Source organism: Ovis canadensis, chromosome 4 (genome assembly GCF_042477335.2).
Source record: "Ovis canadensis isolate MfBH-ARS-UI-01 breed Bighorn chromosome 4, ARS-UI_OviCan_v2, whole genome shotgun sequence".
NCBI classification, from domain to species: Eukaryota; Metazoa; Chordata; class Mammalia; order Artiodactyla; family Bovidae; genus Ovis; species Ovis canadensis.
Genome location: NC_091248.1, coordinates 64,118,893 through 64,131,549, shown reverse-complemented (window position 1 = coordinate 64,131,549; position 12,657 = coordinate 64,118,893). Strand labels below are relative to the sequence as shown.

The 12,657-nt window shown below is 39.3% G+C and overlaps 1 protein-coding gene across 6 annotated transcripts in view; it reads left to right on the top strand.

The window, feature by feature from the left end:
- The window catches only part of NRCAM (neuronal cell adhesion molecule), an 87,739-nt gene that overhangs the window by 35,819 nt on the left and 39,263 nt on the right, over positions 1-12,657 (top strand). For all 6 annotated transcript variants that reach the window (XM_069587926.1, XM_069587924.1, XM_069587923.1 and 3 more), the window contains 6 exons: positions 1,257-1,400; positions 2,801-2,912; positions 5,269-5,435; positions 5,848-5,995; positions 8,465-8,589; positions 10,589-10,690. In XM_069587926.1, coding sequence (XP_069444027.1) covers positions 1,257-1,400; positions 2,801-2,912; positions 5,269-5,435; positions 5,848-5,995; positions 8,465-8,589; positions 10,589-10,690 — 798 coding nt within the window. The remainder of the gene's footprint in view (positions 1-1,256; positions 1,401-2,800; positions 2,913-5,268; positions 5,436-5,847; positions 5,996-8,464; positions 8,590-10,588; positions 10,691-12,657) is intronic.

The window sequence follows — 12,657 nt, the reverse complement described above, 5'->3', positions numbered from 1 at the left end:
ATGGTGTTTAGAATGTAAGTACAGGCTAGTAAGTGGTTCAGGTTCCAAGAGCAGTTTAAGAGGAAGGGTGCTATTATTTATTGTTTTAATTTATTTCACTGAAGTATAGTTGATTTACCATGCCTCGTTAATTTCTGCTTTACAGCAAAGTGATTCAGTTATACGTACATAGACTTTTTTTTCTTATTCCTTTCCATTATGGTTTATCTGGGATAGTGCATATATGGGTGCTGTTATTTAGAGTTGGTTTTGATCAGGATGCTGAGACAGATACCTAATACCCCTTTTAGTGCACTTTTAAAGCCATGTAAGCTTACACCCTAAGATTTAGTGTTCCCCAAAATAAATATATGTACAATAGCATGGCATTTCCAAATCGTAGGTCATGCGTTGGACTGAATTCTCATATATTACCAACTTGTTCCATTCTGCTTTAGATAGGATCAACTGTGGTCTTAACATTTTTTTAGATACTTGAGAGATTTAGCTGAAACTGCTACCTTTAAGAGAAATTTCACAGAGTTTATTTCTACTTTAGCTTCCCAAATTGCCAAAGCAGGAAAATACATATTTTCACATTTGATAATTAACCCTATACTTATTTACATATCTGTTTCAATAAGAGGCTTTTAAAATATACAAGTTCACATGATGTAGAGGGTTTTATATTTTTGGACTGCTTTTTACCATCTCCTCCTGGTGGCTCAGACAGTCAAGAATCTGCCTGCACTGCGGGAGACCCAAGTTTGATTCCTGGGTTGGGAAGATCTTCTGGAGGAAGAAATGGCAACCCAGTCCAGTATTCTTGCCTGGAGAATTCCATGGACAGACGAGCCTAGTGGGCTATAGTCCATGGGGTCATAAAGAGTTGGATACAACTGAGTGATTAACACTTGATAATTAACTTTCCTTCTCATAAATTACAGTAATTTTTTGTGAACAAGGTAATGTTTTCCTGAATTTGTATTGCAATTTACACCTTACTTGTGTTTTTTTTTCCCCTACCTCTGTCAAAATAATATTGAAAAGAATCAATCCATTTAAAACTGAATGGATATCAAGAGGATACCCATGCTGATAAGTGATAACTAAATTCTGAGGAAGGAAATTAATGGTTGCTGCCTGGTTGTTGGTTTTCCTTCTCACTGCATATATACCTAAATCAGTCTTCTGCTTACTCTAAATTAGACCTCAAGTTGTACATCTTTTAAGTAAATAGGAATGAATGTATACTTTCTGTTTTTATATCCAAACAGTTGCCCCTGATGACCCCAGCAGAAAAATAGATGGCGACACCATTATTTTTTCCAAAGTTCAAGAAAGATCAAGTGCAGTGTATCAGTGCAATGCCTCTAACGAATATGGATATTTACTGGCAAATGCATTTGTGAATGTGCTGGGTAAGCGCTCCCTTTATTAAAGACATGGCAAATTCAATTAATGACCATTGTTGTTTTTCATTCATTCAGCAGAAATACATTAAGCATCTGCTATGCAGTGGCATGGAGAAGGCAATGGCACCCCACTCCAGTACTGTTGCCTGGAAAATCCCGTGGATGAAGGAGCCAGGCAGGCTACAGTTCATGGGGTCGCTACAAGTCGGATACCACTGAACGACTTCACTTTCACTTTTCACTTTCATGCATTGGAGAAGGAAATGGCAGCCCACTCCAGTGTTCTTGCCTGGAGAATCCCAGGGACGAGGGAGCCTGGTGGGCTGCCGTCTATGGGGTCACACAGAGTCGGACACGACTGAAGCGACCTAGCAGCAGCAGCAGCAGCAGCATGCAGTGGCATAGAACTTGGAACTGGAAAGGATATAGGAAGATAGATAAGATACAATCTGATGGTTACATTGTGTCAAACCTCTCAAAAGGAAAAGAGCATTGGTTTGCTCTTAATAACTGAATGTGACTATTGTACCATCCTTAGAAACTGATAAGGCAAATGAAAATTTCATGATTCTGATTTTTGAAAATCAGTTGTTAATCATAATGTTTAGCATTGATCTAAGTCACAGATGTACATTTATTTATCAATTCATAATAATATGTTTAGAAAACTATGACATAAATGTTCTGAAGTGATTGGTTTTTGTGAACATTATATTTCCCTTATGAAACAAAAATGACCAAAATACCAGATTTGTTAGAAGTAAAATTTAGATGAGAATGTTTTTCATGATACCAAGGAATTATATTTCAACTCTTTAAGTGGAGTAGGCTCCCTTTCAAATAGAATTAAGGTCAGGAAGCCAACCAATATGTGGTATTTTTTCCTTCATGCTTGAAACGAAGGTCAGTAAAATCACATGAAGAGCTGAGCCATCACGATGTTGATGGACATACAGGAAGCGGTTCCGATTCTGGTTGTGTTTTGACAACCAGAAAAAAGCATTCTGCTTTTTCTGCCAACTTGTGTGTTCTGATGGGCCATTCAACAAAAAATGTATTTAGCCATTATTCTGTGCCAGATACTGTGCTGATTTATGGAGAGAAGACAGTAAAAAGTCCCATTCTTTGCCTGCAAGGAACTCACAGTGTAGTAGGAGATATAAAGAAATCAGTTATCACAAGCTATGCTTGAGTAAGATGCAAACATGAGGCAGAGGGAGAAAACTTGTGTTTTTCCACCTTGAGTGACCAGTCGGGTCATACCTGCCTGAGAACCTAAGGGGAGAGATACATTGGCTGTGCCTTACTATGAACTCTAATGACCTTAAAAAGATGCAGAAATACACAGTGGGCCTAAATGTTTATTTTATCTTACTATTTACTTTACCTTTTCACAACATTTTTAGCTGAGCCACCACGAATCCTTACATCTGCAAACACACTCTATCAGGTCATCGCAAATAGACCTGCCTTACTGGACTGTGCCTTCTTTGGGTCTCCTCTGCCTGCCATTGAGTGGTAAGTAGTGGTCCTGTCTGTCATATTTACATTTGCTAGAGCTTTCAAATTTCTCAGTATGTAGGGTTTTAGTCAGAGCACAGATAGGAGAAAAAGCAGGGAAGAATCCATCATCTTATTAATTATTAAATGTACTCACAAATATTTATTAACGACTTGCTCTCTGCTAAATACTATCACTTGGATAATCTTCTTGGCAGTATGCTTTGTCCACCCTAGAAGGATATATAAATGTTTTTGAAAGAAAAATTAAAATTACAGTGCCACGGTATCACCTGGGATGTCATGAATGATGGCTGGAGAGATAGGTTGAGGGACATTCCTTGATCATAAAATATCATCTGAAGTGAGAGCAGGGTCCATAAGCTTAAAAACAGAATTTGCTATTACCGGTGTTCCCCTCCCACTGAGCATGCTGGCTTGGATCCAGCCAAGCTCCTTCCATGTCTTTCACTGCCTCCTTAGACCATTCCATTTCACATATCCCTCCTGGTACTAGTCCTGTTCATCCTCCCAGCTTGCTTTAGCCTGAGCTGAAAGAGACAATGCCAAGAGAAGCAACCGGTCAGAAAGAATGAGTGAAAGAAAATTGGAACATTCATTTATGGATCCTCTGTCAGCTGGCAGACACTGTGTGGGGCTTTACATCTTGCTGTGGGATTAAAGCCAGGTATTGGATTAAAACACAAACACGAATGCTTATGCAGAAAATTTCCTAGCAAAGGAGAAGAGTTAATGCTTAGTCTTACACCTCTTTTCATCCATCCTCACTTCTTCTTCTGAACTTTTTATTTTGTGCTGGGGGTATGGTCAATTAACAATATTGTAATCGTTTCCGGTGGACAGCAAAGGGACTCAGCCATACATATACGTGTATCCATTCTCCCCCAAGCCCCTCTCCCATCCAGGCTGCCATATAACATTGAGCAGAGTTCCATGTGCTATACAGTAGGTTCTTGTTGGTTATCTATTTTAAATATAGCAGTGTGTGCATGTCCATCCCAAGTGAAAGTCACTCAGTCTTGTCCGACTCTTTGCAACCCCTGGACCTGTCAGGCTCCTCTGTTCATGGGATTCTCCAGGCAAAAATCCTGGAGTGGGTAGCCATTCCCTCCTCCAGGGGATCTTCCAAATCTAGGGTTGAACCCAAGTCTCCCACATTGCAGGCAGATCCTTCACGGTCTGAGCCCCTAGGGAAGCCCATCCCAAACTCCCTAACTGTCCCTTCCGCCTGCAACCAAAGTTCATTCTCTAAGTCTGTGAGTCTATCCTCACTTCTCTTGATGCTAGCCCAGAAGCTGAATGTAGATGTACTTTACATGTGTGCTTGTTTCTTTTTCCTCTCTGAATATTTTTCTATTTATACTCTCAAAAGTACAACCCTTTTAACCTTGATGTTGAAATCGCAGATGCAGATGGAGTTACAGACACATCACTGTAGGAGGAAAAGGTCAAAAGGAGCAATCTTCATTTTGTCTGTTTTTTCATTTATTAGAGATAAAATAGATAATAATGTGATTATTAAATTATGAACCTCTCATAATGAAAATTACCACTTCAGTTCAGTTCAGTTCAGTCGCTCAGTTATGTCCAACCCTCTGCGACCCCATGAATCGCAGCACGCCAGGCCTCCCTGTTCATCACCATCTCCCGGAGTTCACTCAGACTCACGTCCATCGAGTCCGTGATGCCATCCAGCCATCTCATCTTCTGTTGTCCCCTTCTCCTCCTGCCCCCAATCCCTCCCAGCATCAGAGTCTTTTCCAATGAGTCAACTCTTCGCATGAGGTGTCCAAAGTACTGGAGCTTCAGCTTCAGCATCATTCCTTCCGAAGAAATCCCAGGGTTGATCTCCTTCAGAATGGACTGGTTGGATCTCCTTGCAGTCCAAGGGACTCTCAAGAGTCTTCTCCAACACCACAGTTCAAAGGCATCAATTTTTCGGCGCTCAGCCTTCTTCACAGTCCAACTCTCACATCCATACATGACCACAGGAAAAACCATAGCCTTGACTAGACAGACCTTAGTCAGCAAAGTAATGTCTCTGCTTTTGAATATGCTATCTAGGTTGGTCATAACTTTTCTTCCAAGGAGTAAGCATCTATTATCACCCTCATTTTTTAAGCACCAGTTATCACTGAGTCCTCTGGTTTGTCATCCCCTCTTTGCATTGACCCCTACCCCCACCCCAACCCCGCTTACTGGCACGCATGCAGTGTGCTTACACAGATTTGAAGTCTGTGAGCATCATCTGGTAATGCAGATCATGATGTGTTGACCTTAAACAGGGTATTTTATGTCTGACTTCAAACTGTGATGTGTTTTTCTTCTCATTGTGATGGTTTTCATAATGAAGGTTTAAGGACGCTAAAGGGAGTGCTCTTCGTGAAGATATTTATGTTTTACATGAAAATGGAACTTTGGAAATTCCTGTGGCCCAGAAGGACAGTACAGGAACTTATACATGTGTTGCACGGAATAAGTTAGGAATGGCAAAGAATGATGTTCACCTGGAAATCAAAGGTGAGGCAAGGTGGCAAACATTTTTTATATATTATGTGTCTTTGAGCAAATTTCCCAGGTTTTAAAAAAAATTTATTTAAGTATAATTGATTTAAATGTGCTAATTTCTGCTGTACAGCAAAGTGATTCAGCTATATATATATGTATATATGTGTATATATACATACATTCTTTTTCATATTCTTTTCCATTGTGTTTATCACAGCATTTGGATATAATTCCCTGTGCTACACAGTAGAACCTTGTTGTTTATCCATCCGATATGTAATATTTTGCATCTGCTAATCCCAAACTTCCAATCCATTCCTCCTCCACCGTCCCCTGCCTTGACAACCACAAGTCTGTTCTCTGTATTTTGAGTTTGTTAAATTCTCCAACTTTGGCAATGAATAACAGTAACTTTCCATTTCAGATCCAACAAGGATCATTAAACAGCCTGAATATGCAGTTGTGCAAAGAGGGAGCACTGTGTCCTTTGAATGCAAAGTGAAACATGATCACACCTTAATCCCCACTGTCACGTGGCTGAAAGACCACGGGGAGCTGCCCAATGATGGAAGGTATTTGAAGACAATGCCTTTCCTTTTTCATCCTTCTCTCTTTAAGCTGCTCTTGAACTAGAGGTTTATTTTATAGTGACTTTTTTGAAGATTTGTTGATGTGGACCATTTTTAAAGCCTTTATTGAATTTGTTACAATATCATTTCTATTCCATGTTTTTTGCTTGAGGCATGTGGGATCTTAGCTCTCCGACCAGGGGTTGAACCCTCACCCCCCTGCCATGAAAGGCAAAGTCTTAACCAGTGGACTGCCAGGGAAGTCCCTGTATAGTGACTTAATGATTATGCTTTTAAAATTTCTGCTCTGTCCTCAAAGTAGATATACATTTCCTTTCCTTGCTGTAAATTGTTCAGACCTAGAAAGGTATCAAGTTATGGAAATAAGACCCTGAGAATGTGTGTCTATTTTTGTGTGTGGGTGTACTATGTAATTCAGGATGCAAAAATTCCTTTCAGATCTTGGATAACGTCCGTTGTTTTCTGCCATGTACAGTGCAGTCTCAATAGATGTTTTCATTCCCTTTTACAAATAAGCAGAAATGTGATCTCTTTAATCATCAGCGTGCCTGAATCCTCATCAGTATTTTACAGGACTCTAGTTTTTATTTGGATGGGGAGTTTTCTTTTCATTTTACCTAAAGCCAATAGAAGGAGGAGGAGAAAAATAAAACAAGTAAAGAATTTGAAAGAGCCTGAGCATGCTGCATTCCTCTAGCTTGGAATGGAGGAAAGGTCATGCCCATTTTCAGGTGGGTTTGATGAAGTACACAGTTGAATGGGAGAATTTTAGCAGATACAGGGGGGCTACAGTCATCACCCCAGTGGGAAGGAATGCTATCTGCTGGTAGAAATGGTTCCTGTGGCTTTTTTTCAACTGTGCCTTAATGGTGCCCTCTTGCCTGTAAATGTTCCTTAAAAGAACTATGTGGCCTTTTCTGTGCCCAGGGTTTCCATCTAGTTCTGTGCTTCAACTGATCAGTTTTATCTCTGGGATCTGAACTGATAAAGATGAAAAGGAAGTATGAAGAAATGACCATTGGACTAAATTAGCTAAAGGTTTAGCTTGGAAATCCCCTCTGAAGACAGTTAATGATTTATGTGGCTTCATTAAACCATGCATGAATCCTATTTGCATAGATTTTTGACCTGCTAGGTAAACTGTCATGCTTACAAGAAACTTCTAGAAAACTCTTCTTAATGACTGGTGATCTAAATCTTCCTGTTTCTAGTGATAAACCTGATTGGTATTGTTTGCATTTATTTTCTTCTATTCCAAATCATTTCTCCTATTGTAAATTATGCATATGGAAAAATGATACAAAGTTTCTGCAGTAAATGATGAATTCTTTAGCCATAAAAAAATGAAATAATGCCATTTGCAGCAACATGGATGGATCTAGAATTATCATACTAAGTGAAGTAAGTCAAAGAAAAATACCATATGATATCACTTATATGTGGAATCTAGAAAAGTGATACAAATGAACTTATTTATAAAACAGAAATAGAATCACAGACTTAGAAAACAAATTTACAGTTACCAAAGGTGAAAGGGATAGGGGTGGAGTAAATTGGGAATTTGGGATTACCAGATGCACACTACTATATGTAAAATAGATGAACAACAAGAACCTACTGTATAGTACAGGGAATTATATTTAGCATCTTGTAATAACCTATAACAGAAAAGAATCTGAAAAAGAGAATATGTATATATATGTACATATATACTCATTATTTATATTCTTATTCATTTATATATATTTGAGTAAGTGAATGAAGTAGCTCAGTCATGTCCAACTGTTTGTGACCCCATGGACTCCTCTGTCCATGGAATTTTCCAGGAAAGAGTACTAGAGTGGGTTGCTGTTTCCTTCTCCAGGGGATCTTCCCGACCCAGGGATTGAACCCTGGTCTCCCGCATTGCAGGCAGATGCTTTCCCATCTGAGCCACCAGGGAAGTCTATATATATTTAAATATATATATATAACTGAATCACTTTTCTGTATACATGAAACATTGTAAATCAACTATGTATACTTCAATGAAAAATAACAATAATTATAACTTTAACTTATTTAAAAATATACACTTTGTTAAAAATTGAGCTAGATGAGTGGTAGTCGCAGAAGCCATAGGAAAGCCCTTTAGTCAGGATAACTGGAACTGCCCCCACCTCAGCCCCTGGTCTTGAGGAAGTGCCTAAAACTCCAGAGGCATGGTTAAAAACCACTGGACCAGAGGACTTGTCATCATTTCAAAACAAGCTTCTCATTCTTTCAAAATATTTTCCAACTATAATCATTATCAAAGTGACATGTATTGTACAGGATTTTAGCTCTGATGTGCTGCTAATCTTCATCATCTTTCCCTTCTATCAAATTCACCGTTGCTTTCATGCCAGTAAAATGGTTATGGGGTGTGGTTGGGTGTCCATTTCAGCCGCTCTGAACGTGTGATAATTGCAGGTTCACTGTTGACAAGGACTATTTGGTGGTCGCTGATGTCAACGATGATGATGGTGGGACCTACACATGTGTGGCCAACACAACTCTGGACAACGTTTCGGCCAGTGCTGTGCTTAGCGTTGTCGGTAAGAACTACAACACATATAGTACAACTGGCTGCCCTGTTTTAGATTGAAAGGAAAAATTGTCATTTGTAACCATTTTCTTGTTACAGTTTTACCATTTTACAGGTGAGTTAAATACCCACATCTTTTTTGAAAGATTCCTTTGAGGAAATAATTCCAGCCTAAATGTACCCTGTAGCAGCACTGGAATTAAAATGGTGGTTATGCATATTAATGATATTTTTATAAGACAGAGCAGTTAATCTACTTTTATTTAAAATTGAAGAGGTTTTACCCCCAAATTGTTACTGTATGTTTATCAATGCCATGCCTTGCAGCTAAACATAAGGCTCAGTTTTATAATCTTAATCATGCTCCGTCTTTGTCTTTTTGTGCTATCTTATATCTTTCCATTACTAATTTTGATTAAAATCGTTTATATTACTGTCCTTTCTAGCTCCTACTCCAACTCCAGCTCCCATTTACGGTAAACTAATATGAGTCCTTTTTCTCTGTTTTCTTTTGAACAATTTCACACATGCAGAAAAATTCCTTTACTTTCTTAACTCTATCACGTCATTGTGTTTCTTTAAGGAAAGCGGCTCTGTCAGATGTTCAGCTGTGTTGTCCATTTACTGCTGTGAATCATTTTTCATTATAACCCTGGAACTTCTCACTGCATATATTACCACTCAGTTCCAAGCATTTCATGTGTTATTACAAAGTCATTGAATTTAATGAAAGTCCCTCTTTGATATCGTTTCTTTGTAAAGTAGCATAGTGCTTTTCAGAAGCTATTGTCCACATTTTACAGACAGGAAAAGCAATTTCATATATCATTCCACAAATTAGATCTTCAATCTATTAAAAGTTGTTTTGGAAAGCTAAATGTTGTTTGGGGGTTCCCTTTTCAAGAAATTTACATAGGAAAACAATGGATGTCTAGAACAACATTTGACCTTTGTGTCAGAGAAAACCACCGATTCACTGTATTCACAGAAGATAAATCACTAAAGATAGACAAAAAAAAGGACACTTTCATATCATGTTGATTTTTCTGAGTTGGAAAAATAAATCAGAATTTTTTTCCTGAAATCATTTTGACTAAAGAACCCTCATCTTTTTTCAGTGTTAAATACAGAAATTAATTTTGTGGCAAAAACTCAGCTGGATTTTACAGATACCATGAATTATACTATAGAATAGCTGTCCTTTATAGACATTTACTGCTTCTTTACTAGTATCAAAGAAGTGCTTACATTTTTATATGGCTTCTGGTTTGTCCAAGAGCCAGAGGTACTGCCAAGAGCAAGGTCAGGAAAAGACCCAAGGGGAACATTAACTCTCTGGATTTCAAATGCACCATTAGAAGAGGCAGACATGCTTCTGGGACACCTTCATCCCAACAGGTGTCTATACCCTGGTGTCCTCTGAGAATAAACACACCTCCCCATATGCCTGACGAGTACTGAGCATCCACATAAGGTATGCATGCTAAGGGCTAGCTGCATAGCATCAATTTTATAATTCCCTTAAAGATATGAATATTCTTCAAGTGCCCCCAAATCTGTAGTTTAGCATGTTTCAGGAAGCATATTTGCAGCTTCTTTCAACAGTACATGCATTTACCTGTATTTTGTTTTTCAGTGTTTGCCATTCTCTGTTTCCCATTTGTTAGAAATTCAGCTTCCATATTATCGTTTCTGTTTGTGCTTGTCTGTGTCTATGAAAAGACACACACTGAGAGTGCTGGAGAACCATACTTGTCCATCCCACTGGCTTTGGTGACAAGGGAGTTAGTTTCATTTGAAAAAGATACAAACAGAGCTCATTGAGGGGTTCTCCTGGGTGTGTGTGTGTGTTCCCAGCAGCCTCAGCTGTTTTCATTTCCTTTCGGTTGCATGCTCGTTGGCCATTGCGTGCTCTGTGTCTTTAAGAGTCCCCTCTGTGAACAATAGCGCAAGTAATGGAGAACCTCAAGGTCGGATGGCTAACTATGATGTATGTGTTTGATCTACAGATGTCCCAAATCCTCCCTTTGATTTAGAATTGACAGATCAACTCGACAGGAGTGTTCAGCTGTCATGGACCCCAGGCGATGACAACAATAGTCCTATTACAAGTATGTGATGTCATTTGCTTTTTCACTGATAAACTTTATGATTATTTTCAAAGCATTCTGTCACATGCAATTGAAATTTCCCACAGAGATATTTCCTGGCATCCTCTGCTTCATTTCTCATGGAACCAAAACATTTATTTATGGCTCACCTCTCCTCAGAGCTGGAGTCATTCTTGGTTGCAGTTTCTGGTTTGGGACACTGATGGATAAAGCTGTTAATTAAGTGAATAGACTGTCCTTTTGTGTTAAAGATCCATAAGAATCACCCTCAATTTCTACCAAAGTAGGAAGATATTTTGCCCATTCATATGGGAGAAAATAACAGAAAGACCAGTCTAAATCTTAGAACATTGAGACTTGGTAAGTAAAGTGACTTTTCAAACCCTCAACTGGTAACAGAACTCAGTGTAGACATCTGAGGTATCTTTCTTTCCCTTAGCCCTTGCTATAAAGTGACACATTCACCAGTGTTAACTCCTCAAACTCCTCACTTTGATGACATCAGCCTAGAGAGGTTATTTGGGAAAGAGCCCCTGGAAGATAAAAGGAAGAGAAAGCATCAGTAGGCAGGAAAGAGCTTCAGATTGTAACGCAGGTCTGATGTCTGTGAAAGGAGAGAGGAAGGAGGAGTGTGTGGGAGAACTCTCAGACTCCAGTACAGATCGTCTCAGCCAGGTCAGCAAGGACCCCAGGGGGAAGTTCCGCAGAGGGTGGGGTTGAGTCTAGGGCCCTTGCTGTGCTCAGTCACTGGACTGGCTCAGGTAGAGAGTGGCCTCACGGGAACGCCGCAGCTGATCCCTGGGAAAGGGGCACAGACAGAGCCTGCTGTTGACATTCCTGGTAGTGGGTTCTCTCTCGAAAAGAGATCTGAGTACTGCATGTATATGTATGTGTACATATGCATGTATACATATATACATATATATATAGATACTATACAGTGATAATTTTTTTTATCTTATTTGTGTCCTCAACTAAAATATACAGTCCATATGGGCAGAGATTTTTGACTAACTTGTTTCAGAAGAATTCCTGGTATATAACAGGTACTCAATAGGTATTTGTTGAATGAATGAAGAGTAGAAATGCCTTGAAATCTGATGGGGTCATTTTAACCTGGGTAAAAAAAAGTCTCTAAGCATCCTCACCAGCCAAGTCTGGCTAATATACTGGATGAACAGGAAGACTTGGCATGAATGAAATGAGTGTTCTGATCAAGGACTGAAAATCCACTGAGAAAGGACCTACACTAAAGAACAGAAGACAGAGGAGAGGCTTTTGCTTAATTTCATTGGAACTATTCTGCTTTACAGCAGGTATAATAAATCAACATGCACATCATTTCAGAATCATCTTAGTCACTGGAAAGCAATTTAGTCTTCATGCAGCATAAACATATTACAGACTTGTGTCTACTCTCTTAAGTATCCGTTTGATTTTAAAACTTGTAAGCTTGTCCATAGTCTAATTTTACTAAGCTCTTCCAGTATCCTTACAGCATGGCCCCTCACCTGATTTCATTCTCTAGACTGATGTCATCAAGGTGAGGCGTTAACACTGGTGAATGCGTCACTTTAGAGCAAGGGCTAATGGAAAGAAAGACACCTCAGATGTCTGCACTGAGCTCTGTTACTGGTTGCGGGTTTGAAAAGTCACTTTACTTACCTAACCCTGTGAAAGGACAGAGGAAGGAGTGTGTGGGAGAACTCTCAGACTCCAGTACAGATTGTCTCAGCCAGGTCAGCAAGGACCCCAGGGGGAAGTTCCGCAGAGGGTGGGGCGCTACCCACGCTAACCCTAACCCTCCATATACATGTATATATTGACACTGCACACATTTAGTTCTGTCTCTGCGTCTGCTTTCTAGAGGAGTCAAATATAAGCATATATGTACACACGGCTGTGTGTGTGTCCATGTTTAGGCCACACAAAGAGCAAAGTAGGAGAAGGAGATTAAAGAATACAGG